Genomic DNA, 25,199 nt, shown 5'->3' with positions numbered 1-25,199 from the left:
CACAATAAAATGGTTTTACACCAAAGTCTTACCTCACTCCACACTAGCATGGTGCCAAACACGACCTGTAGTCCATCGAAGAAGTTATCGCCAATGATGATGACCGTGGCTCCTCCAGTGGTCCAGCCTTCACTGGGGCTAATGGCCTTTATGCACGGGGTAGCTGCTTATAACAGGACAAAAAGCACAACACTCAGGATCCCGCTTTTGTACAGACACACGCTAGCCACATGCAGATCATTCTCACGCTGAGGATAATCAAACCCTAAAGTAAACAAAGCATGAATGATTTGGGCCACGTAAAGATAACAGGCCTGTGTCGTACATCAACACTTCCGTGTAGAAATCGGCCATTAAACTGTTCGCTAACACAATGAGAGGGAAAAGAAAACATTGACTGATGTGCCTAGCGCCCATCTAGCAGATAAACCGCCGTAGTACGGATACGCTAGACCAAATGCGGCCGTTACTGATGATTAAGCGCTGCGTGCACCAGGACCGTTGATTTATCTGTCGGGTTTTCACAGATCTGACATCAGTCAATCAAAAGGTTGTGGAGCAAAGCACGGGCGGAGAGCGCAAAAAAGCGGGGGTTCGATTTTTCATGCACCCGCTAATTGGGTCGAGCCTTTTCATCTGCAAACTTCGCCTTTGGTTTAAAAACTTCCAACTTTCTCCTTACTTCCAACCCTTTATCTCCCTGTGTCTCTTATCTTTTGGTAATGAGTACTTTTTGGGGTCTTTAAAATCAGATTTTAGAGAAGATGAGGTGGGATTTGTAGGTTTACGATCGAAATCGCGCTAATGGTGACATACATGTGTTCTTAAATTAGAAAATGAGGCCGTGGCTCTGACCCCGCCTTTGTCGTAAAGTTAGCCAATGGCTCATTAGCATACATTATTGTATTACTTACAATAATGCATTATTACTTCCACCCCTGCAGAGTCGAGAGGTGCTATCACAGTTGTAAGCGGTCAGAGGCCCAGGGCGACTCGACCCCCCGTTAACATCTTAGCGCTGTGCGCTTTGATCAGCTTTTCCTATTCACTGTGTTGATTCTGTTCCTTCCACCCCCTCCAAAGCACCTTTTGAATACGAACTCCCGTGCAAAGAGAGCGCGGATACAACAACATGCCGCTAATACTGGCCAACAATTCAAACGCAACAGTAGCCCTTCACCTTGAGCTGTTTTCATTTTATTTTTACAGCTTTCCCTGCCCACTCCTTTTATTTCTTTTCCAGGGGAAAAACAATGGCATTGTGCTTTTAGATTTTAAGGTCTCAGGGAGATTATTAATAATGCACAGAAAATGGTTGGCTTCTTTGGAAACCCTCTCAGCTTAGAATCTCTCCCCTCCATTAAAAGTGTCTGACATCATTTTCATCAGTCCACAGACTCTGACATCATTTTATCACCAAAAAAATATTCAATGCACCACTTAACCCAATACGAATGCTACTCTCAGTTTGTTAGTTTTTTTATAATTTAAACATATGTATATTATAAATATTTACAATTTATATTAACAAAACTATATTTAAAATTATATATTATTTATATAAGTTTTATAAATAAAGGTGTGTGTGTGTATATATATATATATATATATATATATATATATATATATATATATATATATATATATATATATATATATATATATATATATATATATATATATATATTCATATTAATTCAATTTGATATTAATATTTTTAAATCATTTTAAAAGCCCATTGTTGATTAATATGTTTACTATATTTAAGGAATAATTTAAAACGGGATGTTGAATTATTGATAAATACAAAAATCATATCATTATCATAAAATATCACAAATCATAAAATGACTACATAAAAATTATTAAATTATTATTTTTTTTTTAAAGGAGACCCCAAAGTCTCTATGTTAGTCTAGTCCCTATATATGTCTCGTGGACCTTTTAATGCAAAACTATGAGACTTTTTTGCCAGTTTAAGGCTTCACAAGGTGAATAACAGAAGTCGTATAGCTGGTCTGGGACACATTACATGCCCACATTTAATACTTAAGGTTAGGGGTTTGTTCATGTACTTCATAAGCTCAACTAATAATGCAATAAATTATATATTTATGATCTTTATATGAGGTACATCTGCAGGGTTAAGCCCTTATGTGTGCAGGTCTTTCTCTCTGCTGCCTCTTTGCTGTTCTAGCGGCCCTAGTTAATCAACATTAGGTATTGTTGTGTAGAACAGCCCAGACAAGGCAGCTTTCTTTGTTTGCCTTAATGTTAGACTAGTGGAGGTTATATTTACTCATTCCTCTCAGCTCCCAGAGCACCAGAAGCCCTGAGCTCACTCACACACACACACACACACACACACTCACACTGGGAGCTTGCCCTTAACTAGAGCTGTTGACTTCATGCTAATAAGTTCATACAAATTTTCATTTCTGAGGCTTGGGAATGACATTTGCTTTTCTTAATTGCAGGCAGAGCGTTTGAAAGAGGATCAAGTCTCCAAAGACAGACACGACTCCTCATAGGGACTGACCTTCATCAGCGCAACCAATTATAGCAAATCATTCACCAAAAATTACAGTAAACAAATTTACTTTGTGTAGGTGAGCAGAAGGAAGGGAGTGCGTGCACGTGAGCGTATCTGCGCATGTGCGAGGTGAGAACGGGCCCACGAGAGGGGCAGTCTGGCAGCTGTGGCCTGAGATCACCACGCATTGCCTCGGAATTCGCAACGCTCCCCCCCGCCATCCCAGAGAAAGGGCTGCCAGACCTCTCGCCCCTCCGCTGCGGAGCATTTGCATACATTCTGCGTGAATATAGAGAGGGAACATGTGTTGAATGGGAAGCATAAAGGAGTGAATTACACAGCCTGTGTTCGTCAGCTAATGATATACGTGCGAAATGCACTCAAGCGGATGATGAAAATTGGAGAAAGCAGACATGGTCTATGGCGGCCCGGAGAGGCCAAGTTCAACACTCCACTAGGAAGTGATGGGCAGGAACATGTTTTAGCATGGGAGAACAATTTAGCAGGGTATGTAGTTTGATATGTGTTTGAAATAGAAACATTACGACGACTATCCAACAACGCATTTACAAAATTTTTGGTTCGAACCAATAATATCATTATATTCATATATTATATGAAATAATATATTTAATAAATAGAAAATATAATAGGGTATTTATATAATCGTATTATAAATGTGTATTTTATATTAATGTTAATACAAGTATAAACATAAGAAAATATTATTTATCACATTTGAACATATTGCAAATATTATTTATTTAAAATTCAATATTTAATATGACACAATGCTGTGATGTTAAATAATATAGTTACCATTTTAAATGCTAAAGAATATATGATTTAATATTTAATATATTATTTAAAATAGGATTAATTGCTGCAACAAATACTGCATTTTTACACAAACAATTTAAAAATGGCAAAATAACCATTTATTTCTACGATAATAATTTGATGCTACTCACATGCAACATAAAGAGATCATGTGATTATAATTTTTGATGGTCACCATTTCACATACTATTTATAAAAAATTGTATCCAGTATACATGCACATTTTATTGAGACTATAAATCAAAGTGTGGTAAAGTTTATAAGAGAATAAAAATGAATACTAATATATAAAATTAGCATTCCAAGAAGGAATCTGCATGCATGCATGGATGTATAAATGTATTGACTAATTTTGTGGTAGTTCTTTACGCTCAGAGAAATCGCTGGCTTTGTTTCGACGGGCTTCCTCTGGCTGAAGTGGACGGTCAAAAAGCAATACTGTGTGTATGTGTGTGTTTTCCCGTGTGTATTGTTTACAGAACACCATGGCGTCTTGGTGTGAAGCTTTAATCAGACTTGAGTCGTCTTCTATGGCAACATGGCGGCCGGCGTGTTTGTCACCTTCTTCGCTGCACTCCCCAATATTGAGGCACTCTAACAGGTCCCATCCTGCCTGCTGCAACCTTCCTTTGTTCCAGCGTGTAAAATGTCTTGTAATTGTGCAGGGGATGTCCAGATGGCAGGCTGATCCCGGCGCTGATGGGATTAGAGCTCTTACCTCACGTCGGCCCATCTGTCCTCTCTAACTGGCTATGGCCTCACAGACGCCGACCGCTCGTCTTTATTGCATAAACCTAACAACATTACCGCCACTTGGTATGCAAATCAACCCGGAGCTCTAGGCCCAGACCGGAGGGGGTGCGTGCGCCGCAAGAGAGACTTTCTTTTGCTTGCACTAAATATCTTCCTTCTCTTTTCTGTCTTGTGCATCACTATAGTCGCAGAACCAACACTAGGTGGTTTCCAAATCTGGGAATATGTGCTTTTGGACAAGGGAGGGGGCTGTCGATTGTGTATGTCGTGTCTGGTTATGTGCAGATGGGGCCGTTTTGGATGCAAGTGCGTGCGCGCACATTCGTGCCTGTGTGAATTCATACATATGTTTCTGCGTGGCGTATCTAAATGGCGCTAATGCAAAAGAAACCCTCCTATAGTGTGCGCTCGCCTCTTTCTCCTCCCCCAGGTTTCATTCTCCAGCTGTAAATAATGAAAGGGGCTCATGTGCTCGGAGAGCACGGCAGCGGTGAGGGTCCGCTGGGCCATGCGAGAGGGAATTACTTTAAGTTGAAGATCAGAAGGCAGAGTAAATTCACTGTCCGGGAAAATTCGTCTGAATTAGATGATTAGATAAAAGGGTGAGAGGAAAGGAGAAACGGTAGGACCTCCCCGTGGCCGCTTTGGAGCTCTGTCGGGTTGCATTTATCACTTTCAAGAATGTGTTTCTAATCTAAACCACCCCGTATATGCGGTGCAGGCCCGGGCTTGACTGTAAATATGGACAAATTTATATTTTACGACTATATATCCTGTACATGTGTGCACTTCTAGACAAGAATGGAAAGAGATGACAGGTTGAACCCTTCTCAAGTTTCCTTCTCAGCCGAATGATAAGTTTTAAACGTTCTCCCGAGTTTAAAGAAGTGATTAAACGCCAAGTTCGGTAACTGTCAGATGTTAGAAAACTCTTTCTTTCGGTTTTAACGGCCCCCCGGTTGCCCTTAAAGGGCCAGATATTAGAAAGGTAGCTGTAATATTCACTACAGCCCAAATTTGCCATCAGGGGCGGGTGAAACAGCAGGTAACTAAGTGGCGAGAGCGTGCGTCTGCGAGGCCGGTGGGTGTTTAAGGAGGAGGTGAGCTTTTAAAACAGTCGGAAATTTAAAAGAGTTGTCAGGAATATCGCCACCACTTGTTACAGTGCTGTCAGAATTCACCGCGAGTGGGAACGGATTCATTCTGTGAATATCGTATATGCGAGGCCTAGCGATAGAAAGTTTTGATGTAAACGATAAAATCACAAATTATGAATGATCTTTTCCCCACACAATAAAACCACTGAAATCCGAACTATACGATGGCTGTAAACGCAGTAATGAAAGCTTAGTAAAAGATTTACAATAAAACTGGCTTTGATGAAGGATAGCCTCAGCAGTGTTTGGGTTGGGCCGTGTTTTTTCTTTCTTTCTCCCTCTCGGTCCCACGGGACTCTGGCAGACGAGGGGAGAGGCCTCAACCTTCTTAATTGCTCTCCTAATTAAAGGCGGTTGCTAAGGAAAACACACCTACTATCAAGCAACTACAGCAGAGAGACAAACAATACGTCAGCATACCAAACGCTCGAGCGCTCAGGGCACAAACGTTCAATTACGCTACTTCTGTACTGCGTTTCGCCGACATTAATGCGAGAAGCCGAGAAATAGAAAACAAATATTTTTGCTGGGTTTTTTGTCTCACACGAGCAGGGATTTGATGCGATTTCTCTTGCATCATTAAATATTACTGGCGCTTTGGTTGATATGGTAATTACGGACTGATTAAGACAAAGAAAATACTAATGTTATGTTTTTAAATGAGCAGAGATTATGTTCTGTTTTAAAGCTTAGCCCAGAGATTTGAGTACTGAAGTAGAGCGATCAAAACCAGCTCAGTCTAACAAAGCAGCAAAATATGAATTTTACCATCCGGTGACTTGCTTTATAACTCAAAGAACCAAAAAACACTTTGTATAAAAATACAGTGTTAATTAAAACCAAGCCTGGATGAAATCAGTGCATTTTCTGCACTTAATTTTGAGGAATATCATGGTAAAATGTATTAAACGTAGCAACGTGAAAGTATATTCAAATTAACCCAAATATTTCATATTAATGTGTTTATTAAATATTTAGCATGCACTGATTTGCTGTCTGTGCCTATGTGATAAAAAACGCATCATACTTGATTTAAAGACACAATCTTCAGAATTACAGAAAAACACAACATGATATAATTTAAGAGAATTTTAAAAACGTGGCCCAAAATCATTCATAAAAATAGAAAAAACTGTGAAGATTTAATCAATACTAATATTAACAATATATATATAGTGATTTAATCAGGTAGCAACATCAAAAATCTAAACTAAAAAGTTCTAAAAGTACTGCTCAGTGGACAGAGAAAGCATGAATATTCTCTAAAAGAACTAGCCATGTTTCCTCTAAAGCTTCACTACTATGTTTGGTGGATGAGCGAGAAAAGGCGGATGTGGATGACTAAAAGAATGTGAGCTAAAAATGTGGAAAAGGGAAAAGGGAAAGGCAGGAAAATAGGAGAAAGTGAGAAAAGCTTGGCAAATAATAGTTTTATGGGAAATGTGCCTACCATTCTCCAGATAAGGAGTGGCCGTACCTTCTGAGGGGTCAAGGCGGCGGGCTCTTCTGCCATGTTTTGAGTTGTTGTGGACGAACATGTTGTCCGACACGGCCAACACGTGACCGTCCACATTAACCGTTGTCGATACAACGACCTGTGAAGAAAACGTAAAGATTGTTTGAAAGCATGTTCAATCTCTACATTGGGCCTTGTGTGAAGACGTGTGTAGAAAAGTACTTCACATTACTCCTATGAAATGTTTTTGACTTGGTATGAATCCGGTAACACTTTACTTAAAGCCTTTATATATAATGTATTATAAAAGTATTTTAATACATTAATTATGCCTTGTAATGCACCTTATAATGCATTGAATGGTCTCATGAATAATTTTAACCACAGTTACAGTACAAAACATTATAATACTTATCTATTCATTGAACATACCTTTAGAAAGTATTAAACAACCAATTTCAAATGTAACCAGGAATCTACAAATATCATAAAGCATTTTAAATTTACATAAGGCTTTAAGTAAAGCGCTATCAATAGGTCTTTAAAAAATGTAATTGTTCACCATCTAAATTATATTAATGCATTAATTATTAAAAACTGAAAAATAACATTCTTCAAATAATAAAAGATGACATTTCTGTATGGTTTTAATTTGATTTGAAAGTGTTAGTAAAGATTTAGAATTAAAATATTTAACTAAATTAATTGTTCAACATCCAACAATTAAAAATGCATAGATAAATTACATTAAACTCCTTAATTAAAAAAGATATCACAGATGATAGCTGTATTACGATTTGAGTTTATAGAAATCCATTATTTCACATTAAAATCCTGTTGCACATGTTTTTCTCACCAAAAGTATGAACTTGATATAAACAGACTTAGCATAGACTTCATGCAACTAAATGAATCATTTGGCATCCAAAAAATATCAGGCTTGTTTTTGACCAGAGGCCTTTCTGTGTGAGTACTTAAAGGCCAGAGAAACAAGGAGGACACTTCTGAGGGTGTCTGCTGGTCTTTATCAGAAACCGAGGCTCTTTTTTCAGCTCCCTCTTTGTTGTGGGTCTTATTTGCGAGAAAATGAACACAAAAAGCCTTTTTGGCCTGTGGTGTCGAATCAACATGAGAGCAGGTCTCAGTACAGTTAGCGGATGAACCCGGCAGGCCTCTGATCAGTAGGGTCCTTTGGACACGGACGCACACGCGCCACACACACACACACACCGCGTTTGCTGCTTTGTTTGTTTGACTTCTCTCCTCCATACCAGTGAGGCTTTATTTTGAATGCTGACAACCGTGCGACCACTCCACACCTTCGAAACAATAACCGCAAACACATTTGCCTCGCTAAGCGCTGGAGCTTGAACCTGTGCCCATTGTTTATTTTCCAAGCCAAGCAGGAGGGAGCGAAACAAGGGAAAAGTTGCTCGATTACTAGGTTTGGTGGAACTACTCCCTGCAGGCTTCACATTATTAAAACAATAAGTTATATCACTATAATCCGAAAAAAAAAGTCTGTTTTCACACCTTAAGCAATGAAAGATGACTAGCGCGGTTCAATACGCTTCGTGTAAGCTGGCACGCAGTCTGACTGCTAATGACCCAGCCTGAATTCGAACAGGCTACTGTTAGCCACGGCTCAAATCTGCTTAGAAACTTCCAAATAAACACGTTCACTTTAAATAATCAGATTAACGCACACGCATTCGACATGTTTCCAAACAGGTCTTCAGACTTCTCAAGACCCATTATCAAACACTTTGTACTTTTCCAAAAATGGAGTACACTAATTCTGGGTGTCAAACACTAAATCAAATTCACTTAATGAAGGTGAAAAATGTTTAACATTGTCTTACTCTGGTCCTACGTCGCAATAGGTCGTTGTATTTCTTTCTCCAAAGGAAGCGCCGTACAGGAATCAACTCTATATAAAGCGCATTTAATTTCTCATTTGAAGAATATAATTAAGCTTTGTAAGAAGGAGAGCCTCTTTTTTCCTATTTAAAGACGACACTTGGGCGGTTACATGAGTGTGCGTGTTAGATAAAGGAGGAGAGGCTTGTCTGAGAAGAACTAGCCAAGCCCTTGTCAATCAAAGAGAGGCCTCCATTTTGAAGCACTGTGGCTTTTTTTCACAAAAGGCTACAATTAGTGTTTAATCTGCCACTTAAGGTGAACAGAAATAAGCGGAGAGTCTCTCATCTGCTCCATCATCCATTAGCAGCCACTCAAACGCACTCAAACGCACCCACAGATCGCTAGCTCACCCCATTATATTGATCTATAGATTTATTGATTAGCTGTTTTATCTTATTAGTCACAGCCTGTGATGGAGAAGGGTGGAAAATCCTCAAAAGAAAAAGAGAATTTGAGAAGAGCCCCTCTGGTAACAGATGAGAGGGTTTTCTTTGTTTTTGTTGATCTGTTTACTAAAGAGGGCTGCCCATACAGTTGCATTGAGAGAATGAGGCTCGTTTAGCATCTGAATGAGGAGAGGGATTGGAGGGGTGGGCTGCGGTGTTGTGGGGGGTCCGAAGTAGAAGTGGAGCAGTTACAATCTGGAATATTCCCTCTGTCACATTCACAGTCAAGAGTCATGATAAGGATGATACGTGAGGCCTATTCACAACAAATAAGCTGCAATTAATGTTCACAAACTACTTTCTGCATTGCTGAATTGATTGAGAAAGATCAAATTTAGATATTGAAATTAATTATTTAGCACTGAACCAATTACAAACTGACAAAAAATCTGAATGAAAAATACAAATAATGAATCACATTTTAAAATGTATCGTACATAAAATTGAAATGTAAAATAACTTTAAAAGTACATATAATTAAAAAAAATCTATTTTGAATTAAAATAAAAAAAAATAGATACAGTTTGTATTGTTTGGATACTGAAATCAATTATTCAGCATCAAAACAATTTAAACAAAAATAAAAAAATAATAATAAATTAATTAATAATGATGATAAATAAAATAAGAAATAAAATAAATTATTATTAGATACATAATATTAATCGTTGGACAAAATATATTTAAAAAAATAAATGTCAATTAAAAAATATATAGTTTGGAATAGGAAGAAAATCTATGTATATATATAAAAACCCAAAACTAATGGCAGTTACATTTTATTGAATTAGGTTCAGAAGCCTTTTGTGCATTAAATACAATTGTGAATGTATGTCCGGTCAAAAAGACATGGTGTGAATAGGCCTCTAGATCTATACTTCTCTCAGAAAAAAATAGAGGATCAGAAAAAGAAAATGGAATGGCAAATGGGGGAAGACAGAGACCCCAAAAGCACGACCTTGCCATGAGATCATGGAGAAAGGAACATGAGTGAAATTTATTCTGGAGGTGGCATTTAGCTTAGCAGAGCAGAGTTTAAGGGTTAGCGCTGGAGGAGAGGTGTCTTGTTAATGGACTCTGCTCACAGACTGACAGGCATCACGGCTTTGGGTCATTTGTCTCAGAGGCTGCTTTTGGTTGGAATTGTCTGCTGATTATGATTTCAAAAAAGTGATGCTGTCATAAGCTCTCCCCGCAGGGTTGTTGAAATTATTTGGAGTAAAAACACCAGAATGTGGAGTGTAGAAGAGAATGTTTTCATTGTGAAGGGTGATGTTTCCTTGAAGGAAGTTTTGAGGAGATGAGAACAGATTCCAAAGGCAAAGACTGATGGAGAAGAGAGAAGTCAGAATGAATAAATGAACAGAAATGAGTACTCTTTGAAGATACAGTTGCATTAGTATGGCTCTTCATGCGCGCGCGCACACACACACACACACCTAAACCAGGTGCAGAGGCAGAGAAGTGTAAATAGGTTGAAAACCCAGACATGCTGTTACAGCGAGAGAAAGAGAGGTCCAGTGACTTTATTCTGGGGAGGCACATCTGTGTTGACGGATGTTTCTTTTACTCGGCGTGCAGACAGAAAGGACACTTCCTCTCACGCCGGCTCTGACCTTCTGCTCTGGAAGCATGGATCAATATCAGTGAAGAGACTTGACGTTCCAAAGCATGAAAAATGAAAGTTGTGCAAACGGCTGCACCACTGCTGTCCGCTCGACAATACATCTATATAACCACAAGTATATAAACACACATCCTCATAGCACTGGGTTAAGCGGATCGGTCACACACACACACACACACCTTTATAATGAATTCCAAGGCTGTGGCCTTTCTGTGTACTGTATCTAATAATGTCTTCTGTGATTGAATGGTAACATAGAAATAGAGGTATATAAATGAATAAAAGTAGAATATATATATATATATATAGCATAGATACATTTGTGGAGTATAGACCTTTACATAAGAAAATATGTATAGAGCAATAGATAGAATTGTAGACAGACAGATACTGAAGGTTTATTTGTATGTGCATAACATTTTGAATGTGCTTCAGCCGATTTGCAGAATCGAAGCATCTCTGGAGGAGACAGTTCTGGCCTTCGACCGGGTCCAGGCAGTCCGTTTAAATATATCCACAAAGCGATACACCATATAGCTGCCCCAGCAAGCGGCCTGTTTTTCACATTAGAATGTGTGTGTGTGCAGAGAAAAAGAAAACATTACCTGGAATCTGCGCATGTCCCGTGGGTTTCCTGCATTCTTCAGGCAGTTCTGATTACACTTGAGGAAGAATTTCAAAAAGAATCTGCAAGAGAAGACAAAGAGAGGGAAAACTCCACATTAGACAATCAATCCAGCACAAAACCAGGAGAACAGTGGCACGGAACAAATCAATAGCACAAAATACAACCGTAGACTTCATAGCAGAGCGAGTCCAGGACGTCCAAACACAACACGACCACAACAAAAGCACGATGAAACCGACAGCTGGATTCACCTTGTTTCTAGATAATTCCCCTCAGAGTAATGATCATTAGTGTTTTGTTCCTCACCCTCCCACGACCTCCCTGTCTCTCTGTTTATCTGTTTTTCAGTCTGTCCGTGTGGCTGACGCATCCAAATCCCACAGTTCCCCACAGAACCCATCTGCCCGTCACTGACAGGAAGTCAGTTAATATTCCGCCCCCCTCTTTCCTCCCCTGTTCTACCCTGTAATTAAGGCTTAACGTGCTCAATGGGGAGGTAAACCAGCACACCTGAGCCCTGCTCATCACAGACGAGGACCAGCGAACGGGGTAGGAGACCTAACGAGGTGAGAGCGGCCCACAAACTTACAGTCCTGTTAGACAATTAGACACACCCCACCACCGGGACAACAGCACCCGGTAATTATTGCGCAAATTACTAAGAGTCAAAGAAGGTCCCATCGGACGGGCCCTCGCACACGCGCACCTCAAGAACTAAAACCTGGTGTTTTTAAGAGGTAAAGAGACACTTCAAGAGTCCTTCAAGAGAAGGAAGACGGATAAGAGGGCTTACGGGAAGAGGAAGTTGAAGGCTCGTACAGCTGGTGCCACACTCCTCGTATCACAGGAAGTGGTTCGTTTAAGAGGAAGACCACTTGTAGAAAAAAATATGGGAGAAATTGCAATGAAAGTCAGAAGAGTTGACTGAGTTTTTGAAAAATTGGTTTTTAAAGCCATTTTTTGCAGCTAGAGTGAGAAAAAACAAGATGGATGGTTGGATGGATAAAACGAAAGATAGATAGATGGATAGATAGATAAATGATTAAACCATTTTTATTACAGATTTGACATATATACATCCAATTTTGACAAACAATTTTGGCAATTTCTGTCTGACCTATTGGAAATTGCCAATATGGTTGCCAAGTGAGCTGACTTTTCCTAAAAGGGGCTGCGGTTCGTCCAGAAATATCCAGCAGGTGGGAAATTTGTCTTTGTATATGGATGTCCATGTCCACCAATATTTACCTCAGCGTTTCAACCCTTGAGAGGCCGGACGTACGGCGTAAAGGTCCCTCGTTCTCTCGCTTGCGTTCACGCTACGGTGTCATGCATTGCAGATTGTGTTCAGTGTTGAGTTAACACATGTATTTCACTAGGTAAACAGTGTGTGTATGCAGGATGAAGTCTCTCATTCGGACTCTCCGATGGGACCGCGTGCCGAGCAATATATCACTGTGTGAAATGACATCTGCAACCCTGAACACCCCTCCACTTCCAATTCTCATTTATATACAGTCACCCTTTCCTCCCAACAGAGAGGGAATGTTTAGGATTGAGACAGATTGAGGAAAAGTAGGAGAAAGGCGAAGCAAGGGCCCCGAAGGTGGCCTTGGTAGTTTCAGAAAATTTTTAGTGACCGGCGTCAATAAAAAGTGAATTTCAGCATCACTGGGGTGGGCGTAAAGAAAGATGGCAGTCATAACGGCCAGAAGAGGCCAAAAACTCGTCTGCTGTCATTAAAGCATTAGCTTTAATTGTGTACAGTGTGTGTATGGTAGTTGTTGGACAGGCCATTATCAGAATGAGTATTACGAGCTGTAATTCGCGGCCCCTGTCTTTATTTCCCCATAGAGCTGTAATGTTTCACAGCAGGTATCGGAGTAAATCAAGCCTGAAATATAGCCTTTATTTACCTCTCTCACTCGCTATCTCTCTCTCACTTGATTTTTTTCTCATTCTATAGCCGCAAACAAATGGTTTCACACACATGTACACAGGTGGACACACTTGTGCTAACTCAAAGATTATTGCAAAGCACCCATTCGGAGGTTTGAAAGTGAGATGGACCGCATCAATTTCAATAGATACAGCAAAAGCATGAAGAACCCTAGAGGTACATAAAACCCGGAACGCATTTCAAGTACATTTACAATGTGAGCTGTGGTACAAAAATAAAAATGCATGTGTTAATATGTGTGCGTGTGTGCGTGTATGTATGTATGTATGTATATATATATATATATATATATATATATAGTATATGGTCATGATCTCCAACAATTTCCTGTCATTCTATTGTAAAAGACATTAATTAAATTAAATCACCTTTTATAGCCAAACATGTTTACAATCAATGCCAAAGAAAATCACTAAATTAGATTAATTCTAAACAAAATTGCAGGGTATTATCACCAACAGGAAAACATATAAAAGCGTTCAAAAACACACACGCTCTCATTAAGACCACGTTCACTTGGGGTCTGTTTACCTCCGAGTTTGATTAAGTGAATTTCCGCAGCTTTCCGAACACAATGATATTCAGCTGCTGTCCACAACAGCACCGTAATTTCGTCTGAATTAGAGCAGTTTCACTTCTGCATGGGCATTGAGTAAATTAGTCCTTTGTGAAAAGGCAAGCAATTACGGCCACACGGTTCTCTCTCTCTTTTGCTCTCTCTAAATGGCTCCAGAACTTTGCAGCGATGTTCGCGACCGTCGGAAATAAAGAAGGCAGTTAAATAGTCATTTAATGGAATATCAAGGAGAACGCAGCATTAGATGCTGGCAACGGAGAGCAAGGAAGGGAAGAAAAAATGAACTGCAATTATGTTTGATTAAAGCTATCCTTCTCAATAATCAGCATTTGTGACAGGACACAGGACTCTGGTGGCCTATGGATGCCATGGAGATGTTGAGCAATATTAAGGCCAATAAAGGGATATTAGCATAGCTAATTATGGAAGAGCTGTAGCAGCGAAAGGGGGCCTCTGTGTATTGTAACGCGCAAAATAATTGGCCGAGGCAGTTATCAATTACACAAGACACGAATTTGGTTTGTCAGAGGGAAAAAAAGCAAAGCAGGCGTGTTTAATTTCACATCAGAGACCCTTCTTCCCTCGCTTTTGTTCTTCACCGGAGGCGTTCGACTTCTAGCTTCCACTGCAACTTGTCGACAAATCTGTGATAAAATGATCTGGCCGGCCGGCGTGGAGTAATTAATACAACCTGTCCTTCACCGCTCTTTCTGACCAGAGGGGCCGAATCCTTATGATGGTGGTGGACGAGCGCATGAGAGAGAGAGAGAGAGAGAGAGAAGACGGGGGGCTTGTCATTTGAAAGGACTTTGGCTTCACAGGCTGAGGTAATTGAGAGGAAAAAAAGGGGTACGTTTCAAGCACATCAGCTCAATAACAGCCCTTAGCTCTTATCTTAACCCAAACCATCATTGGATCGTTTTCCTGCCCTCATTCACAGGAGAAGCCCCCCTCCCGTCCTCTCCTTCACACTAATCCCACTTCATCAAGCACAAAAGACGTAAAAACAAATAAATGCAGGGGACGATGATTCTGTCCCGTAACCCCCGTCATAATTGCCGGTAAGGTTACTCTTGTCCATCATCTCCAACTATCGGTGCATTTTGCGTCATCAACGAAAATTGTAGCAGGTCAACTACAGATGACAGCTATGACAAAAATTAACAATTTGAAAATCAGAGGAAAGTATTATTGCACTTTCATAGCTCGGATTTTAAGTATCAATTTTGTGTCAAAAGTTTCTCTTAAAATTACTGACAAAATAAAGAGTAAATTGATGAATTAAATTAAGAGCATCAATCTTATAATAAAAAAGGGTTCACACTGTAAATTATGTTTAGTTGTAAATAAAACAAAGATTATTGGAATACATTTCACAAGTGTGTTACTTGCCATGTATTTGTAATTATTTGGGAAATTTACTTACAGATTCTGAGTGAAAATGGTTTCTACATCAAATTTATAATACTTTGAAACAATTTTCACTCGGAAATTGCTAGTAAATTTCACAAATAATTACAAAATAACAGCAAGTAATACATTTAATTAAACGTCACATTTTGAAGTAGAAAGACTTAAATAAACTCACAAAAAGTATTTTCCTATAAATAATAATAATCTGTTTTATTTACATCTCTCTCTGTCTCTCTCTCTCTCTCTCTCTCTCTCTCTCTCTCTATATATATATATATATATATATATATATATATATAGTTACAAGTATTGTTGCTATATTTAACATCATTGCTGTCTTTTGGAGAAGTATCTGAGATATTACAAATACCTTAATTTATTTCATATGGGATAAAACTAAAATCTAGCAAGCTTTAATACCAAGCAAACACAATAGGCTCCTTTATGTCAAAATATTTGTAAGTTCCCTAAATGATCGCTTTATGTTTGTTTTGTTGTCTAATGTTGTCGTATTTAGACAAAAGATTGGAAAAAAACCTGCAAGTGCTTTTCTTCCTGTCGTCCCAAGACAGATGAGTGGATGTAAAGAGAGGTAAAGAAATACAATGGCAGATGGGAGTGTGTATGTGTGTGTGTGTGAGCGGTCAGTGTGGACACTAATTGCTGCTCAGGCGTTAATGGTTAGGGCACAGCTGTGTGACTCTGCAGAGTATTGATCACCAAGCAACTTTAGCTGATCAGACCCCAGCCAGCCAGACAATACAGAACACACACACACACTTACATTCTGCTGATTTCAGGTCCAGAAGCTGAGACGGTACACAGGTCAATACAGATCGCATTTCCAAAATGCACAAGCTCCTTGTGTCAGCTCTGGCTTCTGATTGGCTGACAGGTCTGATTGTTTCTGATTGGTCCGTGGATGCATCTCATTTGACAGAGAGACGTTTTTCAAAACCTTTAACCTCAAGTATTGAACTTCGGTGAGTAGCTCATCTACACCATTTGTGGTGTGCTATTTATTTTCTAAGCGATCAGATTTAGACTTTACACTTGGCAGACAATAAAACAAGCATAAAAATAATACAGACATACACTTACGGAGGAACCTGAGGAGCCCAAAATATCATAGAAACTTGAAGTCGGCACCTAGCAGCCACCGCCACAAACAAGCACTACTGAAATCTACTTAATAAAATGTAAAAATATATGTATCACAAACTCCTTTTCGGATCTTTAAACAAGTTTAAACATGTTCAATTCAGGATTCAAGCATCACTGAAAGAAGTGACCCGAACACACAAAGTTGTTGAAGAGACATAATTTGGTATGTTTTAACATATCTGAGCATCTGCCTAAACATATTTATGCCAGAAGTGTTTTTGGGACATGTGTTCCTGTCGTGTGCGTGTGTGTGTGTGTGTGTGTGTGTGTTTTCTCCCTCAGGCAGACTGCTGTACCAGACCCAGAATGGTGTGCACATTCTCTCCTCCTTTCTCTCTCGCTCTCTCTATTCGTCCTCTCCTCCATAGTTTTTCCTAATGTGTAACATGCCTCTGACATTATTCCCCCAACAGATCACTGCTTCTGTCAATCACAGCATTTTGTCTTAGACTGGGGCCTCATTAAACACACACTCTCTCTCTGTTGCCCTCCTCCATCCACCCTCCTTTACCATTTCCTCTCTTTCTCCCCTTAGACCACTTTTTTTCTGGTTCTTGTGTAGGTTCCCCATTGCAAATCTCTTGTGCCCCTTTTTCAATTACAGGGTGTTATGTGATATAATATATACATCAAATACATTTAGCAAAAGTCTCGAACAGAAAACAAATCTGCATTGTTAACATTATAATTGACAAAAACTCATATAAGGCTATAGTTAAGCTATACTTATAATTAGTTTTTATTTATAATGTAATAATTATAGTTATAAAAAATAGTAACTTAAACTTATATTTACAAATCACATATATGAATTGTGTTGAATATTTCATTATTTTTTAAATATTCAAAATAAAATGCTCATATTATAAATCAACAAAATCCCGGCAGCAATTTTTAAGCTATAGCTAAATGCACACACACGCAAAAATAATAATAATAATAATTTAACAATTAATTATAACTTAATAATAATGGATACAGATTATTAATATTATTTAAAAAATATATTTTTTTAAAACATTACTTCTTTCATAATGAATTTTATTTATTAAATATTTAAACAACTTAAAGCAGCTTGTGATGGCACAAAAACTATCAAATTATTTAAATATACTGGATAAAATATCCTCTGGAAACATCGCATAAAAAAAACTTGCAAGCAGGTTATGTAGTAAAATAGTCAGTTATGTCATTATTCAGCTCTCGAGTCGATAGAAATGCATCTCCACAAATCCCCCGTCCCGAGAACCAGCACCATTTCTGTCAAAAAAAGGGTAGTAAGCTATGCATGTTTTACCTCTCTTGCTCTTTTTCATCCCCATGTTCAGCTCTTTGATGTTGGGATACAGGCTCAAGTTTCCCCGGGAGGAGGTGAGGGGCGGAAAAGGAGTGGGGAGTGGGGGGGAGTCTGTGGTGGTTCAGTTTCAATCTGGCTTCTGATTGGTTTAAGATTGACCACACATGGCCAAGGATGCTGTTGTCTTTACCTGACCTAATGCTCACTCGCTGACAGATATGTGATCGCTATTTTGTTTGTTTCTTTGTTTGTTATGTCTCCATTCTACTCCAGACGTCTCCTTGTGTGTTCATTACCCTTTCTCGACTCTCTCTCCCTCTTCTTCCCCATCTAAAATTCATACATTCCCACATTCTTTCAAGACAACCCTAATTAGGAACTGTCATCTTTGCAGATTTTAATTATTAATTAAAAACAGGAAGGAGAGAGTGAAAAAAGCACATTTCAAATCAGGCCATGGAGGAACACACACACAGAGAGAGCTTGCCTGATGTCTGAAGGCTGTGGTCTCAGCGATGCTGATTAAAAACGTATTAAAACATTATAAATGATTAATGTGGATCCAGTTCTGAGTGGCAGTTATTGGTTTTAACACAGGTAATGCAGCCTAATGACACGGGCACATGTGGACCCTTCGTCCATGTCATTATTCCTGCATGTCAACAACCACACAGAGAAAGAGAGCGAGAGAGAGGACTGGCTGTTACATCAGAGCGTTTTCAAGTCATCCATCAGCTCGCCGTAGCTCAATCAGAGACGCTGAGGTGCTGTTACGTGCCCCCAGACAGGCGGCGGGTGATCGGCGCTAATAGATTTCCATAATGGACATGAGCAGAGGATGTGCGGGTCACTTTGCAGAAGCTTCGCTTCAGTTTAGAGCCTGGAACTGAGTCGGTCACCAATATAACACCAACAAATGCCAAGCTGGGAGGGACGTCAGAAATTAGATCTGTTTAATAACTCAATTAAATCCAATCCACTAAATATTGCAATGAGATTGAATGGAGAACAAACTGTGATTATGCTTATTCTCATATGTCTCCTCTACAATTTAGGATCTCAAAAATGCCTCAGACTGTGCTCAAATAAAATAAATGAACAACCTAGAGGAAAGTTGTATTGCTCATTTGTTGCTCTTTTATTACTCAGTGAACTCAGGAGTTTAATCAAGAACCAACTTCGTTTTTAGCTTAAACTTTAGGAGAAGACTGGCAAATCTGAGAACACTGTTGAGATTTCATCTTAAATTCTATGCATGTGAGATTACTTGGGCCTTTTTATCACTTAGACTCATACTGTGCTTATATTTACTAAATTACCAACCTAGAGCAAAGTTTTACTCAAGTCACAACTTTGTTTCTGCTAAAACTCTTAGGAGAAATAATAAATAGACAAAATGTTTGGCAAATCTGAGGACAGACTGAGATATCTTCTTAACCTTTACATATACTGGGGCCTTTTTCTCAATCAGGCTCATACTACACTCACATGCACTAAATTATCAACATTGAGAAAAGATGTATTGCCCACTGGTTGCTCTTTCAATACTCAATTAATGGATTTTCATTGAAGTATCATCCGTTTCTGCTAAAACATCTTAGGAGAAATGTCTGGCAATTCTGAGCACAGTTCGGGACACTGAGATCCCTTCTTAAACTCTACATACTGGGGTCTGTTTCTAAGGAGATTGATGCAAAAATCTTTATTTGATCTCTAATTAATCTCATTGCTGTCCAATAATGTCATGAGCTACGAAAGAGATTCTGAACAATAAAATCCTCAAAAGAGAAGAGCAAATGGAATGGTTGTTACAAGCAACGTACATTTTATTCCTAATGCATAATATATGGTTCCAAAGTGAATACGAGTGTGAAGTAGTTACCACGCATGAAAAAAGACAATGACAGACAGGGAAGCATGCATAGAGAGAGAGAGAGAGGGTAAAAGGGCATTAGTGCTACCCGGTGCACTGTGCGGCAAGAGCGAGGGGTCAGTCATTAAGAGACAGAAGGGCAAACGCAAGAGCTAAAACAACAGAGCGAGTGAAATGAAATGACAAATGAAGAGAAGCCGGATTAGGTGCCGTGCCATCCAGAAATGACGTGAGTGCCATATTTGTGAAACAATAATGTGGCTGGCAGGACGGATCCTTGTTCCTGATTCATCTACGGCCGTATGGCGTAGCTTTGTCAGTCTGTGCGTGGTATAAATTATTCAGTCTGAGAGATGGCAATTACAGAACCCTGCACAACCAAAATGAATATTTTATAAGGACTAAAACTGCACCGGAATGAATCATACACACACACACACACACACACACAGGGAGTGTGTTTGTACATGGCAGGCACAGAGGCCTTTGGTGCTTTCATATTGTTGACTGAAATCCAGAGAATTCTAATAAGCAAATATATTAGAGGTTTACATTGTCACCGTTTTGCCGACCGTGCCTGTGGACAGATCCCAGAAAAAAGGGATTCAGACTCGGAAACTCGGAAATCCTCAATCTGAAAGGGAATGCCATTTCTTTCAATTTAAAATACATGATGATTAAAGCATCATTTAAAATTGAAATGGAACATCATCAACAACCTATTTTACTTCTGTAATCTGAGCTTTAAGAGTGAATGGGATATTCAAAGAGAAATCAATTTTGTCAGAGACTTGATTTCATCAATCAGGAACTGATTAGATCATTAAAATGGTGGCCCACATTATGAACACAAATATTTTTACATTTGAAATACCATGCACTAATGAATAGTGCAAAATAACAGTGGGAATGTGCATTAAGGAAACAAATATAGTCAATTTCATGCTGATGTATTTTAATATCTGCACTGTTTTAAAAAACATTGTTTATTAATGCAGGGAAACGCTGTCTTGTTTTGACCCCTGTGAATGTGCTCTTCGTCTCTTGCCAACAAGAAAGAGAGCAAGTGAGCGAGAAAGATGGAAAAGAGGTAAAAAAAGACAGAGAAAGAGAGAGAAACACATTGAAAGGCTAATGGAGGCGGATTATACTGCCAGCCTACCCGAAGCATCGTCTGATAAAGGTTTTGTCTGTTGGGTTTCCTGCAAAAGTCCAGCTTTATAATGCTGAAACAAAAAATAACATTGTTCTTTAGGCTTGCAGGAGCAAAGCAACCTGCTTGAAAGGGTATTGTGTGAACAGAGGCAGTGATACCTAAAGCCTTTGTACAGCAGAGGCAGGTCAGGCCTATGACATCAGTGCGACACAAGCAGGCCTCTGTGCGGCCCGCTCCAGCAGGAGCTCAGCATGGTGGGAAAATACGTCAGGAGAAAGCTTTTTTTTATCTGAGCACTCTCTCTCACACACACACACACATTCATGACGATGGGACACACACACAGAGGCCCACACATATGGGGGCTTTTTTAAAATCACATCCAAAATAACATTTTAATGCTCAGAGGATGCTCTTTTATAGTTCAGGAAATGTCACTGTGAACTCTTGAAGTATAATTTCTGAAATTACATGAGAAAGGAATAATGTAACAAGAAATGTTTGAGTTCATACTGAAATCTTTGTGCAGTTTAAGATATTGTGGAGATCTCATCTGAAATGCTGCTTTTCTGTAAAAAAAATCTTTATTTCCTTTCAATTTATTCTAATTATGGTCTAGTAGAAACGGTTAATATATTAAGATTTTTTTTTCTTCCTAGGTGACAAAAAAATCACATTTTATTGCTCATAAGTTGCTCTTTCATTGCTCACAGAACTTATAGGAGTTCTCATTTATGGATCATTTTAGCATCAACTTTGTCTCAGATGTGTCTTCTAAAGAAATCTTGGCAAACCTTAACATAGTTTGAGGCGAACCGTTGCGAACCTCACTGATGTCTAGGAGAAGTAATCAAGACATTAAAGAGATATCATTTTTATTTCCTATCTGACCCACCACCTTCAAATAAAATGCTCATTTAAGCAGCAAAAGATGAACTACGAGTTCGGTGAGGAAGCGGTGAGATGACAGAATCCGACTCGTATGCTTTAAAAGCGAACGGGCGGGAGAGGGAATGACAAAGTGCTCGCAGCACAGTGGGATAAATGGTCTGAAGTGGAGTGAAATACAGACAGGGAAGGAAGCGGAGAAGGAGACATGCATTCCAAAGCTGCTGTCCCTCTGATGGCTGTTACCCGTATAACTGACACCGCTGCTTTTGCCTGTCTGCGCGGGACACATGGGCTTTCAAACAGGGTAATAGGCAAATAATAAGGATGCTCTCGCTCACAGGACTGACATGCAAGCATCCTTTACTACAGAAAAAAAAACAAGACGGGTGGGGAAAACGCTTCTCTCCATGGAGAAAACAGCGAGTTGTCAGGTTGATTTTGTAGAGCAGTAGTTGAGGCAAGAGCCGACAGCGTTGGCCTCTGTCTTTCCTGTCGCAGGTACACAAATGTGTCAGCATACATGGAGATGCAGCTCCTTCAGGGGCCGCTACACGCACGCTGGGGTTTGGCGGCGATGAGCTGGAGGGTTATTAAAGGATCTCATAGCTCTTTCAGCTGTGTTAGAATGACAAGCCACAGGGAGAGGTGGTTTCCAAACCGCCGCGTGCCACTAGGGGGCTTTTGGCTCAACAGGAGAGGAAGCACAAACAGATCACATGGTTTTTGAATGCTAAAAGGAAATATGACTCCAAACTGGGCATGCAATGGTAAAAATGTGTCAAGCAGTTTATATACCATTTTAGTGTACTGTCTTGCCACGTATCCGTCACAATAACTTTGAATGTAACGCAAGAGGATTTACTTTTAATGCCAGATTTAAAATGACTAGTTTGTTCTGAATAATTGTAGGATTTGGATTGCATAAAACTGCAAATAAATAGAGAACATTATTAAATGAAGTGCATTTAATTATATATTATATATAAAGCATGTTAAAATTATAGATTTAATTAAAAAATAGTACTATTATAAGTGCTATCTAATTGGGCCATTCTGCTCTGCTCTGATCAAAATGGTCTGATGATGGGTGGTGCAACAACGGTTATTATAAACGCCCCACGTACATGTTGAGGTCAAAGGACACAGTTGATTTAAACCTTGCCTTTCTCTTCTCATTTTAAGATCTATTTGCAGACATTACACCCTGCTGGCCTGATTATCTGAAGTCAATCAGAAACCCTAATCACACAGTACGACTCCCTCACATCTATCAGAGGAGCTGGCGAAGAAGAAAAAAAGCTAAATCTTGTTACCTATGTACAATAGCGGCGCTCGGGCCTGGGAAGGCCCAGGCCTCCCTGGAGGAAACGGCCCCATTAATTGCCGCTGTAAGTGTGGATCCAGCACAGGGTGGGATTCAATACAGAGCCGTTTATCCTGGAACCCGCTGTCACGGCGCCGGGTCACGTTCCCAAACCGTCCCATCGAAATCACCAAGGAGAAGCGATAATGAAAATTTCTTCATGTATAAAATCCTTAATCAAAATGCTGTCTGTGTCATCTACCGGCAGCACTCGTAACTTAAATTAATATACAACAGAACCTTTGGCAAAATTAACATGCCCTCTTTTGACATGCGATTCCCAACCTCAGCCTAGATGAAGGGAAGAAAGACAGAGAAAAAAAAGAGAGAAACAAACAGAAAATAAATAAAAAACTCTAACAAGCTCGCAATTGGGCCTCGCAATTGAATATCTTTTCACTTATTAACTTTAAAACAACAAGAAAAAAATCCAATTATTAGGCGATTTTTCGCTGTGTTTATGGTGTGGATTTGTTGATGTAATGCTTCCTCTATCTGTCCCAGGCGGATATTAGCAAACTCGCCCTCCGAGAAACAACAGTTTCAGCAAAACACCATGGAGTAATGCAGATATTCACACTTTTAATGACCTCAGGGAACACATCTAGCGTACGACGGCGTGCTACGAACCAAAGCACAGTCTCGTAGACTATCTAGCTCCTCTCTGCTGCTGACACGGCTGCATCGCGCAAATAAAACCCACGTTTGATAAACAAGAGCTCTGCTATAAAATGCAATAACACTACAAGGGACACGCCGCCGTAGCGACGCCTGGGGGACCGCCGAAGTCTCTCCTCAACTTTTCATTTAACAATTGGACCGTTCCAGCTAGCGCGTTTATCCGAATGCACTCGCGTGTACTTAGCACACCTCGGCTTGGGCAGTTATCTGGAAATGTGTTCAAATTGGCCACTTTCTTTGTGGAACGTCACAGTGATCATTGTTTTCACAAACGTCGGCCCCAACAGAACGAACATCAGCTTTTCTCGTGCTCGCAGGAGAACTCTCAATTTACCCCGAGACAGGTCTCAGCCTACGACGCTGGGTCCCATCTGCATGCTTGCAGATTAAACATTTAATTTGTTCCCTGATAGGCCACGAGTCCCGCCACTTACCATACAAATGAAAAAAGAAGAAAAAAAAAAAAAAAGAAACACGTCAGACTTGCGTCTCCGCCTCCGTCCCCCCAGTAGCCTTCTATTGCAGCAATTTTTACTTCAGGGGAATTGCGACACGTGGAGTATTTATCTTTATGAAAAATGAGCATCTGAAATTGAAATCACCTTTTGAATGGGGCGCGGATACAGCCCGCCGCTAATATGCTTCATGAACTATAAAATTTAGTCACACGGTACGGCTGTATTACTGCCGAGGGTTTAGCGTACGCTCGTGCACACACATCAGGCAAATTTTCCCCGTGTTAAGCTGCCGCGAGCTCCGGCAGTTGATTCAGTGTGATAGTCATTATGCTTACATGACGGTACAAGTCAGCCCTGTCAGATTTATGCCCCTCTCCTCAGTTTCTGCTTTAATCTCACCCTCAATAAGCTATTTGCACTTGCTGCCTCACGCAGGCAAATTGAAATAGGGTGCAAATTTGCAGGTCTTAAATCTGAACAAGTACAGACACATATTTTTCACCTGCCTCCCCTCATTTTCTCACAAGTAAACACAATATGCGTCCTCCGTCATGCATTTATGCCTCTAAAAAGATTTGTCTTTCTTCTTCTCGTTCCCACTCTCTCACTTTCTCTCCACCTTCGCGGCGAGAAAATAATACGCTGCTAAACAGCTGTCGGCTAAATCCATGAATGCTTGCGTAACTCGACAGAAAACAACATTTCCTCTTTAAAAATAAATAAATAAATATCATAAATCTCGCTGATTGGAATTTGCATGGCAATTATGCTTTCTAAAACACAGTGCAATGTAGCGTGAATCCCCTCTTAAAGAAATTAGGGTGATGATGGTGCCGGTTTGGGAAGTGAAATACAAAACAGGTGTTATGAATGAGAGCGCAGGTATATTTCCCCAAACGCTGGGTGACATTTAGCGGACGGGAAGGTTTACGCCGGAACCGGTCTACGGTGGGGTCTAAAAGTCGTTCAGGTACGGGTTAAGCTTTGAGATCTAAGGTGGGCC

The 25,199-nt window shown here is 39.7% G+C and overlaps 1 protein-coding gene across 11 annotated transcripts in view; it reads right to left on the bottom strand.

Moving 5' to 3' along the window:
• Positions 1 to 25,199, bottom strand: part of LOC306852447 (transcription factor COE3) — a 95,995-nt gene that overhangs the window by 25,337 nt on the left and 45,459 nt on the right. For 5 of the 11 annotated variants that reach the window (XM_079389292.1, XM_079389293.1, XM_079389287.1 and 2 more), the window contains exons 7-9: positions 11,341 to 11,422; positions 6,761 to 6,878; positions 33 to 163 (exon numbers count right to left, since the gene is read on the bottom strand). In XM_079389292.1, coding sequence (XP_079245418.1) covers positions 33 to 163; positions 6,761 to 6,878; positions 11,341 to 11,422 — 331 coding nt within the window. Of the gene's footprint in view, positions 1 to 32; positions 167 to 6,733; positions 6,879 to 11,340; positions 11,423 to 25,199 lie in introns of all 11 variants that reach the window. The other 6 variants (XM_079389288.1, XM_079389286.1, XM_079389289.1 and 3 more) reach the window with 2 other exon arrangements.

The sequence above is a fragment of the Barbus barbus genome, assembly GCF_936440315.1.
Source record: "Barbus barbus genome assembly, chromosome: 32".
Taxonomy (NCBI): domain Eukaryota; kingdom Metazoa; phylum Chordata; class Actinopteri; order Cypriniformes; family Cyprinidae; genus Barbus; species Barbus barbus.
The sequence above is the reverse complement of the archived record's forward strand: the minus strand, read 5'-3'. Positions and strand labels throughout refer to the sequence as shown.